The sequence below is a fragment of the Chelonia mydas genome, chromosome 11, assembly GCF_015237465.2.
Source record: "Chelonia mydas isolate rCheMyd1 chromosome 11, rCheMyd1.pri.v2, whole genome shotgun sequence".
Lineage (NCBI taxonomy): Eukaryota > Metazoa > Chordata > Testudines > Cheloniidae > Chelonia > Chelonia mydas.
In genome coordinates this window covers 61,891,741-61,908,904 of record NC_051251.2, presented here as the reverse complement: position 1 = coordinate 61,908,904, position 17,164 = coordinate 61,891,741, and the positions used below count along the sequence as shown (strand labels likewise).

The 17,164-nt window shown below is 44.5% G+C and overlaps 1 protein-coding gene across 14 annotated transcripts in view; it reads right to left on the bottom strand.

Annotated features, from left to right (window-relative positions):
• Positions 1-17,164, bottom strand: part of ADAM23 (ADAM metallopeptidase domain 23) — a 175,735-nt gene that overhangs the window by 131,075 nt on the left and 27,496 nt on the right. For all 14 annotated transcript variants that reach the window (XR_005227299.2, XR_006285068.1, XR_006285069.1 and 11 more), the window contains exon 3: positions 13,598-13,674. Coding sequence is in view for 8 of the 14 variants with exons in the window: in XM_037912209.2 (XP_037768137.1) it covers positions 13,598-13,674 (77 nt within the window). In the remaining 6 variants the exon portion in view is untranslated. The remainder of the gene's footprint in view (positions 1-13,597; positions 13,675-17,164) is intronic.

Here is a 17,164-nt window from a genome sequence, read left to right as displayed (position 1 = left end):
ATGTTTTTATAACTTCTGGTTTAGCTTCTTACATCCCTCCCACTAGCTTAAAATAGAAAATTAAGTCTGCTCATATGGTTCTGCTAGCACAATATAGCACAAATTAATGAAGAGCACTATTCTTGAACTGCAGAGTAACAACGGAGAAGTCCTTCAATGCTGGATGAAAAAAAATACTAAGAAAACTCTGCTGTAATCTGTTCCTGACAACATACATAGGAAAACTAGAGAAGCTTACACTACAGATCAGATTGCACACAAATACAGAATAGCATTTACTACTTTATCCAAGAAGAAAAGTCAAACTACTTTTTATTTATATAATTGAAAAAAATGACACTAATCTGAGAACATGTAACTTTGAATGCTTTAACAAGGAGAAGAACTAAAGACGGAGAGAGAGAGAGAAATGCTACATAACAAATTATTGTGGGATATGGAATTTACCCAGTTGAGGCAGGTACAGGTGAATTATGATGGTTCTTCATCACAAACGGGAATATTTTTTTTTATCCCACTCATGCCAATTACTCTTAGTACAAAAGTAGAAGATATTAGCTAAAAATATTACTTAAATCATTTTCTACTCTGTTAAATCCCTGGGATCACTCTTTAATGACACGCCACAGGCCACATTTCCACCAAATGTCTGTGAATGAGTACCTTCTGCACTTTGTACCCTCTCCCTAAGTTGAGTGCAAGGGATAATTGACTTTTCCCCCATGCCCTCATGGAACGTTTCGGGGAGAGAGGTTGTGAGCTGGGCGATGCTTTCTGGCTGTTCAGCAGGGGTTGCAGAGGGACTCTAGCCTCCTCCTTCTGTTCCTGCAGCTCAACCAGATGTCTCAACATGTCTGATTGGTCCCTCATAATGTGAAGCATCTCATTCTGCGTCGCATGTTCCTGCTCCTGGAATGCTTTCCTGCTCTCCATATCCATGTCTAACTTCTCAGACAGTGAAATCCTCCAGGCTCCAAGTTCTGTGTCAGCTGTCCCTGAGATGTTCATTATCTCGAACATGTCCTCCTGCTAGGTTGGGGTGACTGACGCGGCCAGCATCCTGTGTCAGGAGGTAAGGAAGTAGCGAAAGGGTTTGAGGAAGTTTCACTACCATCTGTCTCAGGTATGGGAACCACGTTTGCCTGGACCATGTGGGTGCAATAAGCATGAGCCTGGCCTTGTCTTGTCTGATTTTGTGTAGCACCCTGCTCAACAGAGGAATCGGGGAGAACGCAAACGTTAGTGGTGCCTCCCATTTTGTAAGGAGGGCATTGCCCAGGGAGTAGTGACCAAGCCCCACTAAGGAGCAATACTGAGGGCATTTTGTATTGTGAGCCATTGAGAATAAATATATAGTAGGGAATCCACACCTGTTGAATATGATCACGAGGGTCAGGTAGTCCTTCTCCCACTCATGGGTTTGTCAGAAGTGTCTGCTCAGCTGGTCTGTCGTGGGATTCTGAGGTCCTGGCAGATAAGCTGCAGAAATGTCTATCTTGTGGGATATGTACCACAGCCATAGGTGTAGTGCATCGATGCAGAGAGGTTATGATCGAGCACCACCCTGTCTTCAAGGTTGTTTGCGAGTACTTTAAGGTATGAAGAGATGCATCAGTGCCCTTAACAAATAGTTTTTGGCCCTCAAAGGGCAGGTCCTCAACTGTGGCTTGTACTTCCCTAGGGAATTCAGAGAGGTGGAGCCAGGATGCTTGAAGCATGACCATGGATGTGGTGACAGAACAAGCTGCCCTGTCAGTGGAATCGAGGGAGGCCTGCAGGGCTGTTCTGGCAATTAAGGAGCCCTCTGCAACATTGGCTTCGTATTGTTCCTTCACTTGCTCTGGCATTTGTTCAATAAAGGATGTCATTTTATTAAACAAGTTGTAAGTGTATTTCACCAACAGAGTGAAGTAGTTTGCTATGAAAAATTGCAGTGAGGCCAAGGAATAGTCTTTGCGTCCAAAGTGGTCAAGGCTTTTCCAGTCGTTGTCATAAGGGGTGATTTTTGACTGGTGCTGTTTTCCCCTTTGGTTTACTGCCTCTATGACCAGTGAATTTGAAGCCGGGTGAGTAAATAAGAACTCAGCCCTTTTGCTCGTACATAATATTTTCTGTCAGAGTGTTTACAGGAGAGTGGGACAGTAACAGGTGTCTGCCATATTATCTTTGCAGGATCCATTATAGCAGCATTGATGGGTAGAGCTATCTTTGCTGATGGGGTTGCTTGCAAGATGTCAGTAAGTTTGTGTTGAGCCTCTGACAACTCTGCTAAAGAGATGTCCAGGGATTCTGCAACTCTTTTGAATAAGTCCTGGAAGGACTTGAAGTCACCTCCTGTGGTGGGAGGCAGTCGCATAATTATTTCGTCCAGGGACGAGGATGAAATATGGGTGGGTGGCAGTGTATCGCCTTCAGGAGCCTCTTCCTGCTCCTCTCCCTCTTCCTCCTGCGCCTCTGATGGCGGTGGGTTCATGGGTGAAGGGGACTGGATGGCCTATGATGCTGGTAGGTTGGGGGGGTTTAAGATTCTGGGTTCTGCAGATTACCCATTGGTCCCAGTATGGCCGATTGGGTGGCATAACAACGGGTGGTGGCATCCATGGTTTTGCTTCCCAGCTTTTCCCTTGCATAGGTAGTTGCTGGTGAGAGGGTCCCGGTTTCGGAGAAGGACGACGAGGGGTGAAAAGGCTCGAGTCATCCTCTTCGTCCTCATCACTGAATAGTGAGGGTGCAGATCCAATAGGAGTGCCTATTCGGCTCGGTCCTTGCCTGACTGGGGTGCCGTCGGTGCCGAACAGAGGGGTTCCCAGGGTGGAGGAGATTGCCAGGTCCTCCTGTCTGGTGAAGGGTTGCAGAACCAGGAAGCTCGGTGCCATGGATGACAGCATAGTATGCTCTGACGGTGCTGAGGTCTTGTTAAGCTGTGTATATGCAGCAGGTGGTGCCACTACACTAGCCGGTGCTGAGGCTTTCTTCAGCACTCTCAGTGCTGAGCTAGGAAGCTTAGCTTTAGCTCATGCACCTGAGTGAGAGCTTGGCCGCGTCGGTGTCTTGGCTCTTCAGAACATCTCAGTATCGGACATTCCCAGTGCCTCTCGGTCCGAGGTTCTCGGTGCCATCGGTACCGGGGCACATTTTTTGCCAGGAGACCACTTCTTTTTATGGGGATCTCTCTGTGGCAATAACTGTGACCAATGTTTGGTCACCTTCTTAGGTGCAGGATCCTTAGACACGGTTTGGGTGAACCCCTTGTCTGACGCTGTTGCTGGAGACTGTTGGCCAGGGGGAGTCCTGGACTCTGGGTCGGAGGCTGGCCTGTGGGATTTCTCCATCATTAATCATTGTAGTTGGAGATCCCTGGCTTTCCGTGTCCTGGCAGATAATTTCTTGCAGTGTGGACATTTCTGTGGTACATGGGTTTCCCCGAGACAGCGGATGCACTGAGTGTGACCATCCGATACAGGAACTGATAGCCTGCAGGTCAGGCAACGTTTAAAGCTGGGGGAACCAGGCATGCCTGTGGAGGTTCAGGTCTATAGAAAATGGTCGTAGTTCAGTCGCCATTGCAGAATCCCATCAGTAGTGGGGGGAAACTAACAAAATAAAGTGGGGAGTTTGGGGGGGGGGTTTAGTGGGTAAATAAGGACAGAAACAAAGGGGATAAATAAAAGTAGGAATATAAGCAATTTACAAAATAGACGGGGGCGCTACTGTTGCTCTGACTCAAGCCAAAGGCGGTAGAGAAGGAACTGAGGGATGGTTGGCTGCGCGTGCTAAGTAGCCGCCCAGAGCAGCGTGAGACAGCTGCCGCACGTGCACGGCCAACCCGGGCACTGCTACTACAAATGTCCTATTATAAGCGCTGGGCGCCAAGACACCTAAAGTGGAACACCCAAAGGGACACTCCTTGAAGAAGCAGCAAATGTTCCCTTCACATCTAAAGTATACATGCGCAAAATATTCTCCAAGAAAAGGAAGACTTCTTGAAATAAGTTTTTATATTTCATTGTGAGCATAAAATTGAACCCATTCTGCAAAAAGGTCACATTTTGCAAACGTATGATTCAAAAATGGCCCTATTTCAAGAAACAGCCATTGCCAAAGGGGAAATTATGGATCCATTTTATGAAAAAGTGAAATTTTCATGTTTTACATTTTAAATTAGTCATTTTGTTGAATTTCACGAAAAAGCAAATTTTGAGGGGCATAGATTAAGCAAAATAAAATCATCACTATTTTCAGGTGAAATTTTGTGAAAAGAAGTTATCACCATTTTTGCCTAAATCTTTTATCAATCCTTTTAACATGGACATGTATAAATAAACAAGCAGAATAATAATAAGGAACACTGTCTCTTTTTCTTTATTTTCTTGTCAACCTTCAACAACTATGTAGGACTCTTCTCTTAAATGCTGCATATGAAAATGAAGTCAGGTCCAACTTATGTGCCTTGTAAAGGTGTGAAGACTAGATGATGCTGTGGAAAGCATATAGATGGTTTTACAGATCTCATTAACAGGAGCTGCCCTATCACAGTGAACTGATTTTTAATTCCTTTAGAAAGGGGCTTGCCACAGAAGCAATTATGCTCTGGTCAAGTCTGAAACTTTAATTGCCTCTACATCTTGAATGGAAAAGATTACTAATTGTCTGATGTGCTTTGTTTCATTCAAACTGATTTAACAGTCCTTCTGTCATCCATCATCAGTCTCCTTGTGCACTAGAGTAGGATGAAAAAATGACAAGATTTCTCTCTTCTTGGACTCATGGAAAGCTGAATTTACTTTAAGTAGGAATTCCAAGGATGTTCAGACTACGGCATGTTCTTGTGGAATTTACATCCCTTATAAAGCACATTTCAATCTATAGATCCAATGACTGAGCTCCCTATTTTGATAAGCTTTTGGACTTTGCTACTATTAAAAAGGATATTTTTAATATAAAGAAAAGTAGGCAAGTCCATAGGTTCAAACAGTGGTACAGTGAAGGCTTATAAACTAGAATGAGTTTCTGTACACGGAACATCTTTACAGCCTTCAGGAACCTTCTGATAGGAATATGAGACAAAGTCATTTGACAGACCCTAGTACACTGCTAATGATTCTTCTGGTGCTCAGGCTCAGTTCTAAGGATATCCCCAGTGAAGAAAGACAAGATCTGACAGACTCCATCGCAAGGCTTATTGCTATTAATTGGACCTTTATGGTTTAGCCCCAAGAATATACTCATCTGAAGGAAATCTAATATTTCTGGAATTCCTTTCCTTGATGGGATTAAGGTATTTCTCTCTGCTTTACTGTAAGAATTTTTCCATATCCTGGAATCAATTTTTTTCTTGATAATAAAATAGTATCTATTACTTGCTGTGATTGTGTCAACAACTCTTGGATCTTAGGTCTGCCACACTCTCATCCATCAATATCCAGCTTGAAGAGAGATTTGTCCATATGGTTTATTTGGCCTTGCGTTAATATTAACACTTCTTACCGCTATTCTCATTTGGTTGGTGACAGAGTTCTACGCACTTTAGAGAAGAAGCAACTTCTTGGCCAATGCTTTCCTCATATTATGCTTCACCCTCATTAAGATTTATTCAAACAATACTCTGTGTTATTTTTACAAGTGCTCTAAATTATTTATTAAATTATGACTAAATTGAGATTAAATTCTACTATATTACCCAATGCTGATAGACACTTACTTTAACAAAGACTCTTTCCTCCCAACTGAGAATTTGCTTTCTCTGTTCTCACTTAATACAAAAATGAATTCACTGTAAATCATAACAAAAAAGCATTTTACCTCCTCCTCTGCCCACCCGCGTCAGCTTAAAACAAACTTCTGTAGCATGCAGCAGTGAGTGTATAGAGAGTTAGATGCGGAGATAGAATTGCTAATGCGGCAATACAGATAGCGTTATTTATATACCCATGATACTCCAGTTATCTGTTTATTTGGTTTTGGTTGCTAGTTAGTCTAAATTTTGTGGTTAACTAGTTTATTTTATCTTGGTTGCTAGTTACTTTTTATTATACCAAATTAGGGTACAAAGCCTTAGCTGATATAAATCAATATTGCTCCAGTGCAGTCAGGAAGCCAATATATTACTAGTTTCTAGTGCACAGTCAAAAGAAAGGGAGCTTGCTACTGATATCATTGATTTACACCAGCTGATGATCTAGTCCCAGAGCATTTACTTGTATTCTGCATACAAAGGCAAGTTGATACATGGAGCTAATCTAAAACTGGAATTTCTGGCCTGCAAAAAATATTGATATTTTGACATCAGCTTTTATCCCAATTCAGGACAAAAAATCAAACTATCAAGCCACCTGAGCAACTGCAGTGCCTCATGTGAGTTGTAGTCCACTGTCCTTCCTCCAACTATCTTCCTTTCTCCCCTGCCCAGACTCTCAGTCTTCCATAATGCACTGGGATCTCTTCCTGTGGCTGAAACACTGCAGTACTTAATCAACTCCCATAAGGCTCTAGATGTCTCCAGGCTTTCTTTCCTCTCTTCTGGTCTTTATTCCTGCCTGCCCCTGACCCCACCTCCTGACGTCCTCATATGCTTTTCAGCCATTGTTTCACATTTTAAAGGTGAAGGTGTAAAGGCTGAAAAGTATGTTAACAAATGTAATTCCATGTAATGCTTTAGTTGCGGGAAAAACACTTAACTCTAAATTCAGCTGTGGGCAGATAAAAAGCCTTCCTGTTCCCCTTTAAAAACAAAACAGCTCATGCAGAAGAGCTGAGTAGCAATAAGAAATAGATATGGGAATATAGTGACCTAGCAAATCTTAAAAAGCCACAGCTTGTTGCTCTGTAAACCCAATATTTGATATACTTGCATCTTTACCCCTCAAGAAACTTTCAATATTGCTGACAAAGTGACCAAAGTAAGACCTCAACTGGACATCAGGAAGAGAGCAATACTTCTTTAATACTGAAAAATACTAATTTCTGCTGATTCATTTTTGTTTTAAAATGTGCTGAAATACTCAAGGACAGCACAAGCTGCGTATGCATTTTTTATGCAGTGCTTACAAAATTTTGCATGTCACAGATTTAATAGGGTTTTTTTTATACCACTATTCTTTTTCTTCAGATATCACCTTCTGTATCAGTACACACAGTGGCAAACACTGGCACTATAGCAGTCTTACTGTTTTAGAAGTATATACAGTGGCATGTTTATGTCAACATATTGACACATTTGGGGAGGTATGTTAGAGATAGTGCAAGCAGTGAACAGAATGAGACAAAAACTGCATCTCTAATGAAAGCTGCTTTACACCTCTAGTCTTACCTACCAATGAAACAAAACATCAACTGTAAATGGGCTCCTATATTGTCATTTTCACATATAACTCAAACAATATGATCCCTTGTACGCTAGGAAAGTGACCTGCTACTGCCATGGCCCTCAATTCAGCAGGGGTTAAAAGGCTTGGTTGCTAATACAGATGAGACAAGACTGTTACAACACGATCACAGAAAGCCTAAATAAATAAATAAAAATAATACGCATTTATACAGTACATTTTACCTAGATATTAAAAAAAACACCTTCACAATGGTGGTGAGCATTATTATCCCCGTTTTACAGATAGGAAAACTAAGGCACAGAGAGACCTGGACATATGGAGGTTGGAGCTAAAATGAGTCTAATTTGCTGTCCCTTCTGGATACAAGAACAACTTGGGACCTACTTCTGGATGAAGAAATATATAAGTGTCTCAGTTTAATGCAAATATACAATCAGTCAATGGCAAAGTTAGGATACAACCAGATCTTTCAACAATTACTCTAGCCATTTACAACACACACTTTGCTTCTCTACAAAAGAAAAAGGACACTAAACTTTCTAAACTAGTACATGCCACAAGGGGCCACAGCAATGGTTCCCTCAACCCACCCAGCAATATTGTTAACCTATCCAACTATACTCTTAGCCCAGCAGAAGCAGCTGTCCTATCTCGGGGCCTCTCCTTCTGCCCCTCCACCCCCACGAACATGATACAGTTCTGTGGTGACCTAGAATCCTATTTTCGATGTCTCCGACTCAAGGAATATTTCCAACACACCTCTGAACAACATACTAATCCACAGAGACCTCCCTACCAACACTACAAAAAGAAGGATTCTAGGTGGACTCCTCCTGAAGGTCGATACAACAGACTGGACTTCTACATAGAGTGCTTCCGCCGACGTGCACAGGCTGAAATTGTGGAAAAGCAGCATCACTTGCCCCACAACCTCAGCCGTGCAGAACACAATGCCATCCACAGCCTCAGAAACAACTCTGACATCATAATCAAAAAGGCTGACAAAGGAGGTGCTGTTGTCATCATGAATAGATCGGAATATGAACAAGAAGCTGCTAGGCAGCTCTCCAGCACCACTTTCTACAAGCCATTACCCTCTGATCCCACTGAGGGTTACCAAAAGAAACTACAGCATTTGCTCAAGAAACTCCCTGAAAAAGCACAAGATCAAATCCGCACAGACACACCCCTGCAACCCCGACCTGGGATATTCTATCTACTACCCAAGATCGTTAAACCTGGAAATCCTGGACGCTCCATCATCTCAGGCATTGGCACCCTGACAGCAGGATTGTCTGGCTATGTAGACTCCCTCCTCAGGCCCTACGCTACCAGCACTCCCAGCTACCTTCGAGACACCACTGACTTCATGAGGAAACTACAATCCATCGGTGATCTTCCTGATAACACCATCTTGGCCACTATGGATGTAGAAGCCCTCTACACCAACATTCCACACAAAGATGGACTACAAGCCGTCAAGAACACTATCCCCGATAATGTCACGGCTAACCTGGTGGCTGAACTTTGTGACTTTGTCCTTACCCATAACTATTTTACATTTGGGGACAATGTATACCTTCAAATCAGTGGCACTGCTATGGGTACCCGCATGGCCCCCACAGTATACCAACATTTTTATGGCTGACTTAGAACAACGCTTCCTCAGCTCTTGTCCCGCAACGCCCCTACTCTACTTGCGCTATATTGATGACATCTTCATCATCTGGACCCACGGAAAAGAAGCCCTTGAGGAATTCCACCATGATTTCAACAATTTCCATCCCACCATCAACCTCAGCCTGGTCCAGTCCACACAAGAGATCAACTTCCTGGACACTACAGTGCTAATAAACGATGGTCACATAAACACCACCCTATACTGGAAACCTACTGACCGCTATTCCTACCTACATGCCTCCAGCTTTCACCCAGACCACACCACACGATCCATTGTCTACAGCCAAGCTCTGCGATACAACCGCATTTGCTCCAACCTCTCAGACAGAGACAACACCTACAAGATCTCTATCAAGCATTCTTACAACTACAATACCCACCTGCAGAAGTGAAGAAACAGATTGATAGAGCCAGAAGAGTTCCCAGAAGTCACCTACTACAGGACAGGCCTAACAAAGAAAATAACAGAACGCCACTAGCCGTCACCTTCAGCCCCCAACTAAAACCCCTCCAACCCATTATCAAGGATCTACAATCTATCCTGAAGGATGACCCAACACTCTCACAAATCTTGGGAGACAGGCCAGTCCTTGCCTACAGACAGCCCCCCAACCTGAAGCGAATACTCACCAGCAACCACATACCACACAACAGAACCACTAACCCAGGAACCTATCCTTGCAACAAAGCCCGTTGCCAACTGTGCCCACATATCTATTCAGGGGACACCATCACAGGGCCTAATATCATCAGCCACACTATCAGAGGCTGGTTCACCTGGACATCCACCAATGTGATATATGCCATCATGTGCCAGCAATGCCCCTCTGCCATGTACATTGGTCAAACTGGACAGTCTCTACGTAAAAGAATAAATGGACACAAATCAGATGTCAAGAATTATAACACTCATAAACCAGTCGGAGAACACTTCAATCTCTCTGGTCACGCGATTACAGACATGAAAGTTGCGATATTACAACAGAAAAACTTCCAATCCAGACTCCAGCGAGAGACTGCTGAATTGGAATTCATTTGCAAATTGGATACAATTAATTTAGGCTTGAACAGAGACTGGGAGTGGCTAAGTCATTATGCAAGGTAACCTATTTCCCCTTGTTTTTTCCAAATCCCCCCCGACGTTTTTGTTAAACCCTGGATTTGTGCTGGAAATGGCCCACATTGATTATCATACACATTGTAAGGAGAGTCATCACTTTAGATAAGCTATTACCAACAGGAGAGTGGGTTTGTGTGTGTGTTTGGGGGGGTGGGGGAACCTGGATTTGTGCTGGAAATGGCCCACCTTGATTATCATACACATTGTAAGGAGAGTGATCGATCACTTTACATAAGCTATTACCAGCAGGAGAGTGGGGTGGGGGAGAGAAAACCTTTTGTAGTGATCATCACCCATTTTTTCATGGTTTGTGTGTATAAAAACGTCTTCTGTACTTTCCACAGTATGCATCCGATGAAGTGAGCTGTAGCTCACAAAAGCTTATGCTCAAATAAATTGGTTAGTCTCTAAGGTGCCACAAGTACTCCTTTTCTTTTTGCGAATACAGACTAACACGGCTGTTACTCTGAAATCTAGCACCCTATACATGAACCACATGTCCTCCCTTAAATACAGATGAGGTAGAACACTGTGTATCTCTCTGTTTGTAACAGTATTTAAAACAATCTTCCCCTAACTAAAATAGCAGCTAATGCGTTCAGCATGTGGAAGGCAAGTTGAAGACAACCACTGTTGGCAACAGGTCATTGTCCTGCTATACATGGCACCTGGGTGGAATTTTTAAATCATATTTAAAGTGCAGTGAGCCGTTTTAAAATTCCTATTCAGAATCCAAACTCAAAAAATATCTCTACGATCTTTTGATACAATACAAAACTTTTCTGATACAAATTTGGGGCCGAATGACATAGCAAAGTACAATGAAGAAACAGAAACAGTAATAGTCATTCATACCATTTGATTGCATGTTCTCTATAGTGAGACAAATGAAAATTTCTCTAAAATTGGTAGCGCTTTAAAACTACTGTCAATAATTGATACTTCATTAAACTTTAATTAGACAGATCATTTACTATATTTATTATACATTCATAATTCTATTTAGTTACTATTCAATTAATGTGTACTAAAAATATTTAGGTCCTTTGGAAAGTCTACATATTTTTCAAATGTTTATATGGAAACAATTTGACATTTTTGTTATTAATGACACAAAAATTCATAAATATTAGCTAATGTATGCATCAAACACATGAGAAAGTATGAACATTATTGTGAGAATTGCCCTGACTTATAGGGGAATGCAGAGAAATAGCAGCATTTGGGCTAGAATTTCATTCCAGTTCCATCCCCTTTGGAACACCTGAGCCTTGCAAAACAGATAAAATCCAGCCACAGCTGGCCAACTGAGAACTCCCTCAGAAAAGGGGAATTCACAGTTGGAGTAAAGCCAACTTTCCCCCCAACCTTACTATAAATATTAAGGAAAGGAACAGGACTTAGTAGAGAACATAGTGGGGAGCTGTGGTTCACTTTCTCCCCCATAGCAATACTCTGCTGGTGTCTGATCCCTTACGGTACATCTACACTGTAGATGGGAATATGCCTCCCAGCCAGGCTAAAAAGACATACACTAGCTCTGCTCCTTCTAGCACACTAAAAATATCAGTGTAGAACATTGCAGCATAGGTGACAGCATGGTCTAGCCACCAACTGGGGACCCTGAGGGTCGGCAGCCTTGTACTCAGGCAGCTAGTCCAGGCCACAACATCCACACTGTTATTTGTTAATCGCACAAGCTACAGCAGAGCTAGCATGCATCTGTCTAACTAGGCTGGTCGGCACACTCCCAGGTGCAGTGTAGACATACCCTTAGGGACCTTAGAGCAGCCCTACTGCACAGATAGGGACAAAGCAGCTTGAGAATCACGGAGCCAATTACAACTTCCTCCTGATCATTTCTCTCCTGTACTCAGTGTATCGGTGCAGGAAATAAATCTGGTTCTTTCCATATGTGTCATAATTTTTCAGCCACTTATGTACTAAGATGAAAAGCACCTTAATCTAAATGAAGAATAGTCTTTAAACAACTGAATTCAGTAACTTACAAAAATCCTGGTAAACCACATAATTTAATATTAGTTAGTGCTACTTATATTTTAAGCCCTGTATCATCCCTTACTTTAAGAACATTTGTCTCAAATTGGCCCTTTATGAAGATATATGGAACACTATTAACCTGGTTAAGGCTCAGAATATACATTCCAGAATATACAGACCAGGAGGAAATGTCCCTGTTCACAATCTAAAGCCAAACCTAAGGTTTAACTAGCGTTGTAGATGAATAGAGTAAAGTATAGTGATATGAATCAGGCACCTGTGTAATAATCAGGAACTGCAATTTTAAGGGTAATTCCTAAAGAAAATGTATCCTGACTACATGCATCTAGGACAGGAAGATCAGGGTGGCAACCAAAGATACAGGAAATTTCTTCCACTACTGTTATGCAGCACATGGCTTGCCAGATTTCTTCCTGATTGCCACCTTCTGCCCAACAGATGACTGCTTTTGAGTGGTGGACTGAATCTTGTACTGTATATAAAGCACTTAAGAATGAAAAGGATAACAACTGTAATGTATAATGTACTGAGATACTTTTCATAATTCATATCCAAGAGGTTTTGGGGTCCTCAGCAAATATGTTTTGGTTCCTGAGCATAGGTGCCAATTCTGTGGGTGTTACAGCCCTGGAGCACCCATGGAAAAAAAAAAAAACAGTGGGTGCTCAGCATCCACCGGCAGCCATGTGGCTCAACACCTCCCTCTTTCGCACCCCCAGCACCTCCCGCCCACCAGGGGACACACTGCTCAGCTCCTCCTCCTCCTCCCTCCCAGTGCCTCCCCCGGATCAGCTGTTCAGCAGCATGCAGTAGGTGCTGTGGGGCAGGAAGAGGCAGGGCAGGGGCGAGAAGAGGCGGGGGAGGGGCAGAGAGGGGGTAAGAAAAGGCAGGGCGATGGTGGGGGCTTAGGGGAAGGGGTGGAGTGGTGGCAAGGCCTGGGGCAGAATGAGGGCTGGAAGGGGCAGGGCAAGGGTGGGGGCTTGGGGGAAGGGGTGGAGTGGCAAAAGGGCCTGGGGCAGAGCTGTGGCAGGAAGAGGCAGGGTGGGGACTTCGTGGAAGGGGTGGAGTGGGGGTGGGTTCTGGGCAGAGCGGGAGTCGAGCACCCCCCAGGAACACAGGAAGTCGGTGCCTATGTTCCTGAGAACCCAAACTAAATTTATATTTCTATTTTTCCTCTTTACATGCAAATGTATTCCAGCGCTGATAAATAGGAACATATCCTTTCGTAAAGAAAGCTATATTTATAATACCTAGCTTCGGAAAGCTTTCCAACTTTCATAAATGTTTTAGTATATTAATGCATTTTGGTGGTGTGGGAGTTTCCCAAAGCTCACAGAATTCCACCTGCCCTACCCTACTGCTCTCTCCTTCAGAAATCGCTGTATTTATTTCCAAAGAGACAGCCACAAAGAGCAGGAAACAAAGAAACCCACAATCATGCACTTACTTATTCAATGTGAGGTCAAGGATGAATTTGGAGCCAAAGGCCTCAATCTGGAAACTTGCCTGGGCCAGATGCACAGCCTGCAGACATGAAAAAAGAAGAATCTTTACTTTTCCTATATGTTTAAAACAAGTCAAATCAGTCACCAAGTTTTGTATTTTTTATTATAGTAAATTGTACAGTATGAAATAACTTATTTAGAGTTCCCATAGAAATGTCTGCATATTTTGTATGCCACTGTTTGGATATGTATAGTGAAGGCATAACAAGTACCTACTACAGTATATACACAGTATTCTAGTTGTAATCACCCCATAGAACTCACTTATTCTGAAAAAGTATGAATAATTATAATTAAGGTCATTGTGATGCAAGCATGTAAATACAAAATCATGGCAAAGCTCATATTATACAGTATGCAGGACTCCTTCAAAATAATTCCCTTTAAGATCCAAGGCTTTGCATTTGTGGATGTATCCATGCTAGTGGTTACTAGATCAACAGTTCTCGACACATTCATTCAATAGCTCGTCCCATATCTGGAGCTTTAAATTTCAGCTTTAACTTTAAATTAGAGCTAGCTGCCAAAAACAGAATGGCCTCAATTCTCTCATCTGAATTATCAAGTCAATTCTCAAAATTGTTCTAAGCGAGACTAACAATATCTGCAGCATATTCATACATGAGCTGGAAAACCGGGTTCACAACAGACTATCCAAAATTTTGTTTAATAAAAGATTATCACAGATACTTGTCACCAGTGTTTCCTCTAATTTTTTACATCCATGTGCAGAATTAATTTTGTTATGTGCACCAACATGGAGGTGATGTGTGACAGGTGGGGCCAGGGCCGAGGGGTTCGGAGTATGGGAGGGAGCTCAGGGCTGGGGCAGAGGGTTGAGATGTATGGGGATGAGGGCTCAGGCTGGGGGTGCGGGCTCTGAGGTGCGTCTGGAGATGAGGGGTTCGGAGTGTGGGAGGGGGCTCAGGGCTGGGGTACAGGGGGTGAGGGCTTTGGGGTGGGGCCAGGGATGAGGGGTTTGGAGCTGTGGGAGGGAGCTCAGAGCTAGGGCAGAGGGTTGGGTGCAGGGGAGGTGGGTTCTAGGGTGGGGCCAGGGATGAGGGATTTAGGGTGCAAGCTGCCCCGATGCTGCAGTGGGGAGAGAGGACTCCCTCCAGCCCTTTCTTGCCGCAGCAGCTTGGGGCTGGGGGAGAGGCGGCTCTCCCCAGCCGTGGCAGCTCTGGCGGGGCTGGGCTGGGCCAAGGGAGGGACTCCTCACCTGGCCGAGGCAGTTCCACACTGGGACTGGGCCACGGGAGGGGCTCCTCCCCTGGCTGAGGCAGGTCCACGCTGGGGCTGGGCCGAGGGAGCAGATCCTCCCCCCCCCCCCCCCCCCAGCCAAAGCAGGTGCACTCTGGGGCTGGGCCGAGGGAGCGGCTCCTCTCCCGCAGCCAAGGCAGGTCTGCTCTGATGCTGAGTCGAGGGACGGGCTCCTCTCCCCCAGCTGAGGCAGGTCCATTCTGGGGCTGAGTCCAGGGAGCGGCTCCTCTCCCTCAGCTCAGGCAGGTCTGCTCTGGGGTCGGCGGGGGGGGGGGGGGGGGCCTCTTCCTGACGTAGCCCTGAGCCCCTGCGTGGGGCTTAGCTTGTCACAATTTCAGGGTAACTGCACCTGTATTCACCTTCCATGGTTTCTCGAGAGCACCCACTTAAAGGTTTCCATCTCCCACCTGTCACTTTTCTCAGGCAGAGACCCACATCTCACTCATTCCTGACCAGAGGCTTTAAGGCTGCATAGCTGCCTGGATTTACAGTGTGATATGCCCAGCAAGCCAGACAGGCCCATGCCTGCACTTTCCTTTCTCTCTGAAGGCTCCGACCAGCATATTGTCCGAAGTTTTAAGTCACCACACAACCTCTTCTAAGCCAGCACATTTTTTATAGTAAAAGTATTACAGAGAAAACATTAAAAACAATAAAAGAACCGATACCCTCAATCCGAATGTCTTTGCACTTCAAGGACCCTCTGTTTCTGCCCCACTTCCCACAACAGTGCTGCCTTTGTGTGCAGTTGAGCTGAGACAGCAATGCTTTGAGGAGCTTTTCAAGCACTGATATTTTAGGCTTTGTCTATACTACAAAATTAGGTCAACTTAATTGAGGTCAACCTACAACCACTGCAGTAATTCAATCGGCAGCTGGTGTCCACACTACCCTTCTTCTACCAGTGGAGCACGTTCCCACCATGAGCGCTTGCACCAACTGAAATGGGGCATTGTGGGGCACTGACAACCATGCAGAGCTCACAGCTGAAGCCCCCGATCTGCCATAGGGTGACAGCCCCAAGCACAGACCCACAGCACAGAGACAACCTGCAGTGAAATTGACTCAGCCACTCTCTGACAGCTCTGGGATCTCCATCTGGAGCCCTGGCTCTCAGCGCCTGGTAGCCAGCCTTGGAGCATGGAGCCCAGGCAGCAGCCCAGCTGGGAGTGGGGAGCTGGGAGGAAGCAGGGCTCCCAGTGGACAGAGGGAAGCCCAGGCAGCAGCTCACTAGGAGTGGGTGGCTGGGAGCCCAGGGGGCAGCTGGGCTCTAGCTGGAGCCCCCCACCAACCCCAAGGTGACAGCCTGAGCTGTGAGCCAAGGTTCACAGCCAAGATGCAAGGTTCACAGCAGGAAACTGCTGGAGCAGTGAAATTGACAAGAATTTTAGCCAACAGCCAATGTAAGTACAGTAACTCCTCACTTAACGTTGTAGTTGTGTTTCCTGAAAAACTGTAATTTTAAGTGAAACGGTGTTAAACGAATCCAATTTTCCCATAAGATTTAATGTAAATGCGGCGGGTTAGGTTCCAAGGAAATTTTTGGGGGGCAGACAAAAGGCATTATATACTGTACTGTGGTTGGGAGGTGCCCCTGGCTTACCCCACATAGGTACAGCCCACTGCAGGCAAGGACACTAGGAAGCACTTTGCGCAGCAGCAGCAGCAGCTTCCCCCCAGAAGAACAGGCACCGACTTTGCCAGAGGATGCTCCAGGCCCACCTCTTCCTGTCCCTGCTCCACTCCAGGCCCGCCTCTTCCCACCCCCACTCCACCTCCTTTCCGGGCATGCCATATCCCCGTTCCTCCCCCTCCCTCCCAGCGCTTCCCTCCCGCCAAACAGCTGTTTGGCAGCGCTTAGGACTTTCTGGGAGGGAGGGGGAGGAGCGAAGTTGCAGCGCTTCCCCGCTCCTCCCCGCCCTCCCAGAAAGTCCTAACATTTAGATACAATTACTAATAACTTAGGCTGCATTTGAAGAATATATGTATTCTAATTCTGCTATGCACAAGATTTAAATCAATTTTGACTATGTGGAAAGTTTGATGAGCTTGTGTTATTCCACCTTAAACATCATTCAGGATAAAGAATAGACTAACAATACATTTCTTAAGTCCTAGTTTATAATGAATTTTAACTCAAACAAATTAATAAATTTACTTGTACATTTTCAAAAAAGCCATTCTGCACTCAAAGAATAAATGCTGTGAGTTGAGAAAGATATACTGTATTTTTCATACAATCCAGAGAG